Source organism: Populus alba, chromosome 10 (genome assembly GCF_005239225.2).
Source record: "Populus alba chromosome 10, ASM523922v2, whole genome shotgun sequence".
In the NCBI taxonomy this organism is placed as follows: domain Eukaryota; kingdom Viridiplantae; phylum Streptophyta; class Magnoliopsida; order Malpighiales; family Salicaceae; genus Populus; species Populus alba.
This window is the reverse complement of record NC_133293.1, coordinates 6,219,692-6,229,465: the sequence shown is the minus strand read 5'-3', so window position 1 is coordinate 6,229,465 and position 9,774 is coordinate 6,219,692. Positions and strand designations below refer to the sequence as shown.

General features: G+C 33.4%; 1 protein-coding gene across 2 annotated transcripts; it reads right to left on the bottom strand.

Moving 5' to 3' along the window:
* Positions 1–628: 628 nt before the first annotated feature.
* LOC118045442 (type 2 DNA topoisomerase 6 subunit B-like) lies at positions 629–9,471 on the bottom strand. Of its 2 annotated transcripts, XM_035054076.2 has the most exons (12): positions 9,347–9,471; positions 9,153–9,252; positions 8,959–9,039; positions 8,864–8,890; positions 8,630–8,741; positions 8,457–8,532; positions 7,632–7,652; positions 6,874–7,070; positions 6,147–6,288; positions 5,467–5,666; positions 5,243–5,351; positions 633–4,961 (listed from the first exon to the last, which is right to left on the bottom strand). In XM_035054076.2, exons 1-12 carry the CDS (start codon positions 9,380–9,382, stop codon positions 4,659–4,661), a joined length of 1,404 nt encoding a protein of 467 aa, XP_034909967.1. In that variant the 5' UTR covers positions 9,383–9,471; the 3' UTR covers positions 633–4,658. The 2 variants fall into 2 exon arrangements, with proteins under 2 accessions (XP_034909968.1, XP_034909967.1); XM_035054077.2 differs by lacking the exons at positions 9,153–9,252; positions 9,347–9,471 and having other exon boundaries at positions 629–4,961; positions 8,630–8,748; positions 8,864–9,030.
* Positions 9,472–9,774: the final 303 nt, after the last annotated feature.

The following is a 9,774-nucleotide window of genomic DNA, read 5'->3' as shown; positions in this document are numbered from 1 at the left end:
GAACTTGATCTCTGGAAAATGGTTGCTTATTTAGAATGTGTTTGGTATTGTGGTAGCTGTTATGGTTGTGGTTTGAAAAAAGTTGTTTTATAAAAAGTACTTTTAGTCGAGGTTGGTTTGAAAAAATAGGTGTTTGGTTAAAACTCTGGTTGAAATTGAGGTTAAAGAAAAAATAGTGTAATGTGTTTGGTTAATAATGCTTTTAAAATTGAGGTTATAAAATAATTTAATATATATATATATATATATATATTAATATTGATGATTTTTAATTTAAATATTATGGATTTAACTATTGCTATTACATCATGAAATAAATCATATTTTATATAAAATATTATTTTTTTATTCCATGAAACCATCTACAATTCCATTATGTACGAAATACATCCAACAAAAACTACAGTTTTCATAATTTTTTTAGCGTGTAATAAAATTAGATAAAATATTATCAGGTATAAAATTCACTTTAAACTAGTTTTAAAAAATAATGTTAAAAAAAATTAACACACTTAAAATTAAAAAAAAAAAAAAACAGAGAGAGTTCACGCAATGCAAGTGAACAGTGCAATTCTCTTGCACTGTTAACATGAGCAATGTATCATTATACATTGTTCATTGAACAGTGCAATTAACATGAACAGTGAAAGAAAAGCTAGGAATCCTTGTGTTTCTTTAACTGTGTTTCCAACGTAAAAAACAAGTGGGATCCATGAACAACATATTATTTTTTTCCTTAACCATACAGCTGCAAACTGCGTTTTAATTAAAACGCAACTACAGCCGCGTAGACAAACGGGCTATTAATGAGCTAATATGATTTTTACATATCCCATTATCTAGGCACTTCTATCTAATTGATTGTGACCTTTCAAGTTTCCATATTTATTATTGTAATTATATGAGTACCACTTCTAGGGTATTATGACCACAACTCAGTATTCATTGTACTTGCTTCATGATGGCTTTCCTTAAATGACATTAGAAGAATTAAACAACTTGCTTCCCATTTTCTATTTTCCTATAATAGGAATTATATAGCCAGCCCTATTGGTTTTCTTGAATTTCCCTCAACCTAATCATGCCCCCAAGTTCTTTATCTTGTTTGGTTTGCTTGGGTTTTCTCAAGGATGATGTTATGTAGAAGAGGTTTGTTTTTTTTTATATAAAAGATCGCCTTCATAGGGAAATCTTTAGAATTTAAAAGCTATTTCCAAACACAAAAATCATTTCGATGCAAGTTTTAAAGCAAATTTATTTTGAAAAAAATCAAGTGATTCTTATGGACAGGGTTTCTTGAATGTTGAGTTTTTAGAGGTTTTTCTCTTAGTGGAAATATAAAGTGATCTTCTGTTTTCATGATTTATTAGTAAAACAAGGCTCGAGTTTCAACTTGAGAGTTTCAGATAAAAGAAAATTTTTGAAACATTCATTTTACTTATATAAATAATAAAGCATAATTGTAATACTTTAAAGATCTCATTTCACATGGGAAAGCATTGCTTACTAACCAAGCTTACTTGCCTTTGATTAAAAGGGACTTTATTAAGCATGTAATGTGGGCTTTAGATCTAGGTTATGAAAGGAAAAGATATTTATAAGCTCAAAAAGTGATTCAAAGATCTCAGAACTAAAGATCATTAGCACTTATTTTGGTTGATGGCCTTCTGGATTAAGATTGACTTTGTAAAATGGTCTTGTCATGCCCATAATATTGGGTTTGGACTATCATCATCATACTTATTATTTTTATTTTTGTACGACGTGCCCAGCCTTTTTTATTCATTAAATTTCTTTGTGCGCCTAACTTTTATATAAGCACCTTTGGTTTTTTCATTAACCATTGAGGATCATTTTGTATAATTCTGAGGTCAAATTGCTTTTCTAATCCTTGAACTTACCTCATTATGGGATGTGATCCTAGTCAAGGTTTGTTTGCAAGAAAGATTTCACTAGGCTTAAAAAAGACATGTAAAGGATATTTTTCAAGTATTGTGAACGGATTATCAAAGATGATCTTTCATCATTTCAAACACATGTGTTTAGGGTCAATAAGTTATGCTCTCATCCATTGTGATTAGTTGGACATGCAAAATAGTTTCCATCATACTTAAATTATGGATCATAAATTCAATCAATTAAAACTCAGCTTGAAAGTTAGTTTGAATGGTTCGTTGTTCATTTTTAAGTTTCTAAACGTTTGGTCACCTCATTAGAAAATTACTTGAATTCTTAAAACTCACTTGTTAAAAACAAATACCAATTAATACATTTGATTTCCCAAAAACTTTTGATCTTTTGTTAAAAAGATGTTTTTTTTAGCCCATGAGATTATACTGAGTTTTTTTAGAGTTTATAAAGAGAAAAATATACCAAAGAATTTCTAACCAAACTTTGATCTTTATTGATTTATCGACACCATACATTATATATGGTACTTCCTTACAGCATTAGAGTTTACAGGTTTAGATAAATCATCTTCGATCATCTTGGTTAAAAAAGGCTTTCTTTACCAAATATGGTCCTTCATAGTTTAATGGTTATTTACTCTAATACTGGAAAGATCTTCTTTAATACAAGGTCTCTTTCTTTGAAGACTCTTGGTAAAATCATCTTGTTGTATGCCTTAGCCATTCTGCTCTAGTATAATTGGTGGTAACAAATTGTTGTTTGTCTCTTCTCATTAATTAGATTTAAATGCTAGAACTTTAGATTTTTTTCATTTTGATTCTTCAAGTTCTGCATCCACCAAGACCTTTAATGATGGAATCTCTACTTTGAAAGGCATCATCGTTTCCATCCCGTATACTAAAAAGTAAAGGGTTGCACCCGTAGAAGTTTTAAATGTAGTGCGGTTTGTATGAAATGCATACGAAAGCACCTTATGTTAATTTTTATAAGTGACCACCATATTTTAGATGATTTTCTTGAGATTCTTATTAGTTGTCTCGATATCACCATTCATCTTGGGTTTGTAAGGAGAAAACTTAAAGTATTTAATCTTCCACTTAATGCAGAGTCCAACAATCAATTTCCTATTAAAATTTTGCCAACAAGCTGTAGTGACAAATCAAATCATTTTCAAACAACCTCTTGACCATTTTCTATGTAACATGTGTATAAGAGTTGGCTTCTACCCATTTAGTGAAATATTCGATAGCTAACAAGATGAATTTATGCTTGTTGTTGGTTTTTAGATTGATTGGTCCTATAACATCTAATCCTCACATATCAAAAAGTCAATGTGAGGTCATATTGAACAGAGGTGTCGAAGGTGCGCTCATCGTATCACTATATACCTGACACTTATGACATTACCTGAAATAATCAACACAATCCATTTCCATAGTCAGCTAGAAGTATCTGGATCGCTACATTTGTCTTGCCATTGTATTCCTAAACATGAGTTGTGCAGATTCCCTCATGAACTTCTTGTAATGCTTGCTTAGCCTTTTCCTCATTCAAACACCTTAGCAAAGTCCCAATGACCTCTTATACAGGATTTCACCATCCAAATAATAATCCATCACCATCATTCTTAAAGTTTTTGCATCCATTTTGGAGGCTTCTAATGTATCATGGTTTTTCATTTGGTATCTCTTTAAGTGAGCAATAGTGAGGTTGGAGATTTCTAACTTTAATGTTTATTAGTTGAATCCTGCCCCTAATATTGATCGGCGTAATCGAGGCTTAGGTAACCAAGACATCAACTAATTGATTATTGTCTCTATTCATATGAGAATTTTATCTCATCTAACTTACTAGTCAACTTTAAGCAATAATTTTAGTATGGCCTCAATTTCTCATCCTTAGTTTATCATTCCCCTTTCACCTGGCAAATAATTAGTATTAATTGTAAACATCAAGTTTTTCAACTTTCAACTCTATAGCAACTTCTAGACCGATGATATAATATTCATATTCCGTCTTGTTATTGGTGCATTCAAACTACAACCTTACTGAAACAAAATACTGCATAGGGTTTTAATGTTATATATAGTGTAATTTACTAAAAAATAAAATTAGACTTCCTAGAAAAGGTAAGAGGATATTCCAATAAGAATATATAACGCCACTTACACTCACAGATAAGTTTCTAAGGCTTCATCATTAAACTTCAAAATTTTTCTCTTTCCCAGTAGACTAATTTTGGAAACAAAATCAACCTCATAATCCTATTATCTATTCACATAGAGAATGAAAATCCTATATGTATATATATATACACACACACAGCTTTATTGCACAAGAAATGCTCAAAAGAAAGTCCAACAATAAACAAAAATCTCTTCAAATAAGAAGTCTAAAAAGGTAAAAGGAACTTAAAAAAGACCCTAACAGATAGTATACACATGAAATGCATTTGATATGATAAAAAAAGAAAAAAAGAATAAGAGGAAGGGGGAGGGTGGGGGGTTTGGCTTGTGTTAGGTAGGTGATATGGTTAATGCTATGCTGAAGGTAATGGAGCATGTCTTTCAACATTTCAGGTACTAATGCTGCTCTGATAACGAGTAAACTGCATGCAGCTTGAAAACAGACCTTCCCAAACTAATCCCGTAACCATCCTCAATTTACAACTATAGCCTACATGTGGGCTAACAAAGCTTTACAGCAATCTCAGGAGTTGATAAGAACTTGACACATAGATACATTTACTAATCCACGTAACCAAATTCATCCTCACCTTCTTCATATTCTTTGTGTTGATAGTTCGAATCCTGGTCGCAGTCGTCTTCAAAAAGAAAAGGCGCCACCACTTTGCGTTGCCTGGACTTCCTGTCATTCATCTCTATAACTGAAACGATCTTCTCCTCGATACAATCTTCAACCACATCCGCTCCAATTTCTCTTGACTGCAAACCAAGAAGAGAGAAGCATTCTCCTTGAAAGTCTGGATCATTAGATGACAGGATGAGGCCAGCAATAGATCTTGCAAGGTCAGGGGCATGACTGCAAATCTGAGGATAAAGACAATTCCAAACTACATGATCAGAATGGAGACATAGATTAAATAGATGAATGTAACTTCCATTGTTAAGATGCCTAATTAGTAATACTTAAAGCTGCCTACAGCCAACTAACCAAATGAGAAGTCTTCAATTACTGGTTGAGAAAAAAAACTTCACCATTAAGGATTATGAAGTTCATCAGCTCTTTGGTTTTCGAATGAAGAAACAAATTGAATTGTATAGAAGCTTGAATTCGCATGATAATTTCAGGGTGAAGCAGTGGATTTTACCTTGAGGGCATGTGCACTTAGAAGAATTCCTGGATGTTTCTCCTTCAAATTATTCAATGCAGCTTTAACTGCTTTTTTTATGAGATGCCGTTCAAGTTGAGTTTTATGCCTGCCCAATGGTAACGTGAACTCGATATCAAGTCAAGGAAAATAAAAACACATGGCACAGCAACATATTACGCATAACGATTAAGCAAAGTGAAATGAATCGCATATGAGCTGACATTGGATATTGCTTATGGTAGCAGTGGACGACCATATCAATGTGAGAATGAGATGGTGAGTCTTCCCACACTAGTACACAGACACCTCGATCCACAACGTTCTCCAGAGTCAGTCCATAACTTTTCCAGTCAATGGTAGACAATACATTCAGCGTTGAATGGGAAATTGAACAGGGTGTAAAGTCCTTGAAATACAATACCTGGAAATGCACATCAGGTCAACCAAATCAAATACAAAAAAAATGGAAAACATGAGAGCAAGAAGAATTAAATGACTGGGAAAATTGCAATAATTAACTTCTACAATAACATGATATACTATTACAATTTTGACTCCGATACTTGCACAATTCTAACAATTTGACCAAACTTGTACTAACAGCTCTTAACCCTTTTTGTGTGGATAAACCACATGAATTTCATGTCTCAGCTCTTTTTTTATATGAAAAATAAATAAATAAATAAAGAACAGTCCAGAATCTTCCCATTAATAATTTGAGGTCCTGAAAAACAACAGTAAGAAATGATTGTCATATTTAACTTTCTGCACTTCAATGTTGCCAATCTCTCTTCATAAAACTTAAACCTCTTTCTTGCAAGCCAATCTTGCCAGAAAATGTCGGACAAACTTGATTAATAAAAAGGTCTGTAAAGTGAACAGAAAAGAAAATGATGTGAACCTCTGTTTTAGAACTGCATTCCCTGAAGCAAGGACAGGTTGACTCTATCTCACTTATTATAATCACCACTTCCATCATGAGTCCAGAACTCTTATGGCTTTCTGTGCTGCATGCTATTCCACTCCCAACCTTAAGACACTCACTAATGAGACACAGAGAAAGGATATTAGTCATTTCCAAGAGATCAGCTATGTAGCAAGTTTCACAAATTCCTGAAACTTAAAGTTGGCTTTGTGGAAAATAATGTGTGCGCGTGTGTGAGTGAGTGAGTGTGTATATACAAGAATTAATAACTTCAATTGGTTATGAGGAGGCTCTTTATCAAGCAGTTTGATCATGTGGAGTAAAATTAGCCATGTTCCAAACCACCATCTTCTTCTTGTAATTTGTGATCTTGAGGATCTAATTAATTAGATGGTATTCAATAAAAAAAAAAATTATATTGATGAAGTATATTGCAGGGGGGGGGGGGGGGTAGGGGAGGATTCAATGTTTACATAAACATCAATAATTCCATGTCAAATAAAACCAAGACATAGCAGGGATGTGCAAATTAAATTCATATGACCAACCTCAAGTTCCCCTTTTGGTTAAAGAGTTGGTTGACTTGCATGCAAATGTGAATAAGAAAACTTGTAACTTTAAGTTAGAAAATTGAAAATGTAAGGATCTTCAATGAACGCAGCACTCTGGAACGGAAGCAGGGACAAATGCGGTACAAACTTACGAAGTTGCAAAGCATGTACTGCACTTTTGGGTTAGAGAATTCCCATGCTTTAAAACATAATCTTCAAGGCCTGACTTTAGAAATTCAACATTTGAGGTTGAAAGAGGTCCAGGATTGCTTCTATTTGCTAGAAAGACATTTTCACATCTTGATCCAGGAATATCTTCACGTTCAATCAACAGTTCAATTGCAATATTCTGAAAAAAAAAAAAAAAAAGAGCTGGCTACTAGTCAGGACAAACGTTTCCCAAGGCAAAATTTTTCATGCACCTAAGCTAATATTTATCATCTGTTACAGAATCTATGGATAACAAATTCAAGGAAGCTCTTCTTTTTTTTGGAGAGACTGTTCATCATTAGTTTATTAGTTTTAAAGTATATGCCACTGTAATCTACAAGCTGAAGTTTATAGTGCATGTTTCTTGTCTCCTAGTGATATGTGATATTTAGACCAATTAAAGAACAAACCAGGTAAAAAAAAAGTTTGCATAAAAGTAGCAATACTGGTATCTTTAAGCTCATCAACATGTCATAATAGCTGCTGGATTGCTGCTGCTACCATCAATACCTTAAGGCTAACTTTGATCATGGAAACAGAACAGAAAGGAAAGAGAATGGTTAAAATGGTTGCAATATTAGCTGTTTGACCATTTTAACCCTTCTCATTGCCTCCTCTCATTCTTCTCTATCCAAATGGAGGCATGCCTTCCATTGTGCAACAAAAAAGATCAACAATGAGGAATGGAGGCTAAACTTACTGGGATATTCAAGATCATCATCTGCAAAATAAGTAGACAACAAAACATAATAAATAGTGGAAACAATTGATAAAAGTTCCGGCAACTGTAAATAAAAAATTGGAAGGATCATTCTGGATATGTAATATGACAAAAAAAAAATATTGCCCATTAGAGCTGAAAGCATTAAATTACAATATTATATTGTTTGCTGACAGTTTCAATGCACAGTTGAAGGAGAAATAAATGCCCTTGCAGAATAGAACTCCACAACTGTTCTCTCTAAACCGGGCAGCCAGCTTTCCCATAAAAGCTGGGTTTACAGATCAAATCCTGCAGATATACCACAGCAACCCTCATTTTCAGTAACCGAAAGCCCCTGCTTGTCAGCATCCATGAGAGAATGTTGTGGTGAAACCTTACTTAAACTAACTAAAAGGAAGATTCATGGAAAGGCATGAAAAACCTTCTCAAGCCATTTTTTTAAACAGCGTGCAGCATGTACAGTTAGTCACAATTCCCAAACTAGTGGTAATACAGATTACATCCTCCATTATGATAGACCAAGATCAACTCAATCCATTGGTATCTAAAACAGTGTCCCTGCAAAATACAGCACTAAAGGCGCAACAATCAGCCACCGGGCCTATTATTACCGCAGTCTGCAGTAAAAAGACAGTGGCGATAGCTAGCCAAGTTGAGGCTGCATGGCAGAAGAATTAAATCATTGCTATCTCAGTATTCGTTACTAAGCTTGACACACCATTTCCATTTTGCTCTATCAATTATCTTGTAATGCTAGCAATGGAACAAGACACAGGGTTTTTAGAGTGCAGTCGAACAAACCTTCTGAAAGAAGTGATTGATCTCAGAAACTAAAACATCAATGCTCTCTGAAATGGACAGACATATTACAGTCCCACTGGAGAAGGAAAAAAAATGCCAATAAATTCATAAGAAATAATAAGGGAAAAAACAGTAACATTAAAATATAACAGCTTAAGCATCATCCTCCATGCCTGAATTTCAGACCGTTCTTAGGATTCGAAGGTAGACGAGTAAGGGTTCTGCTGCTGGAAATGTTTTCCCTTAAATTGAAGTGATAATGATATATCTCATCATCACAAATTGCTGCCGTCTCCACAAAGAAAAGCCGAACAAGGATCATTATTAAATCAAACTGCGGTATAAACTTCTCCGTAGTAAAAGGTAAAACGAAAGAGAGAAACAGAATCATTAGAGTGAGAAACTACCAGTAGTTTTGACAGAGAGAATTCCATCTGCACAACAAACTATGAATGTCATCCAAAATGAATTACTAAATTGAAATAAAACTGGCGTGGTTTACCCCAGAATTCAGCAGATATAATGCTGCTGCAGTTAAGATCCTGGAATTCTTCCAAGCAGCTACCGATTCCAGTATCAGAAACTGCATTGAAGATTTAATCGCAGCACTGAATTGACTTCTTTTATATTGTAATCATCGATCGATGGATAGTTGAAATTTTAAAAAAAAAGAATGAAAAGGAAAGAAATAATTACTGGAAATTTGAAGGATGGAAGGAGATGGTGATTTGAGAACGGCGGAGAGCCGGCAGAGTTGTTGAGATAGACGGCATCTTTGAAATGCACAAGAAATTAACTGCAACAATTTCGGTTTCCATCCATCGATTACGGAACGGATAAACAACGAGTATGGAATCGAATAGAATATAATGGAAAGCAAGCAACATTACGTGTATGCAAAGATTCGAAGTGGAAGAAATTTCCATTGGATTTTTTGGGAGCAGCGAAATAGATAGATGAATGATGAAAGGGAACTCCCGCGCTGCTGCTCTGTGTATGTTTGTTGATTCTTTTCCAAAATACTTTATATACACATTAAAATCTTTAGAAAATACTTATTTATTTTTATATAAATACATTTTTTAAAATACATCCCATACAATTTAAAATATACTAGCATATAGCGAGTTAATATATATATATAACATAATATTAAAAATATATAAAATATTTTAAATTTCTTGAAACTAGCTGAAATGCTAAACCTAGGAACCTTGAATCTATCGGCCATGACTCATTCATTATTTCAAAAATAATTATTTAAAAACAAATTACTCTTAAATTATTATAAACATAAATGTTTTTTATAATTATTTTT

What these genes read in the sequence shown, in the direction of transcription:
- LOC118045442 (XM_035054076.2), bottom strand. Translation starts at nt 9,382, where the DNA reads ATGGAAATTTCTTCCACTTCGAATCTTTGCATACAC. An exon ending in TCTCTCTGTCAAAACTACTG is followed by an intron (nt 8,742 to 8,863) that starts GTAGTTTCTCAC and finishes TGGAGACGGCAG; the next exon opens with CAATTTGTGATGATGAGATA. An exon ending in TCAATCACTTCTTTCAGAAG is followed by an intron (nt 7,653 to 8,456) that starts GTTTGTTCGACT and finishes CTTATTTTGCAG; the next exon opens with ATGATGATCTTGAATATCCC.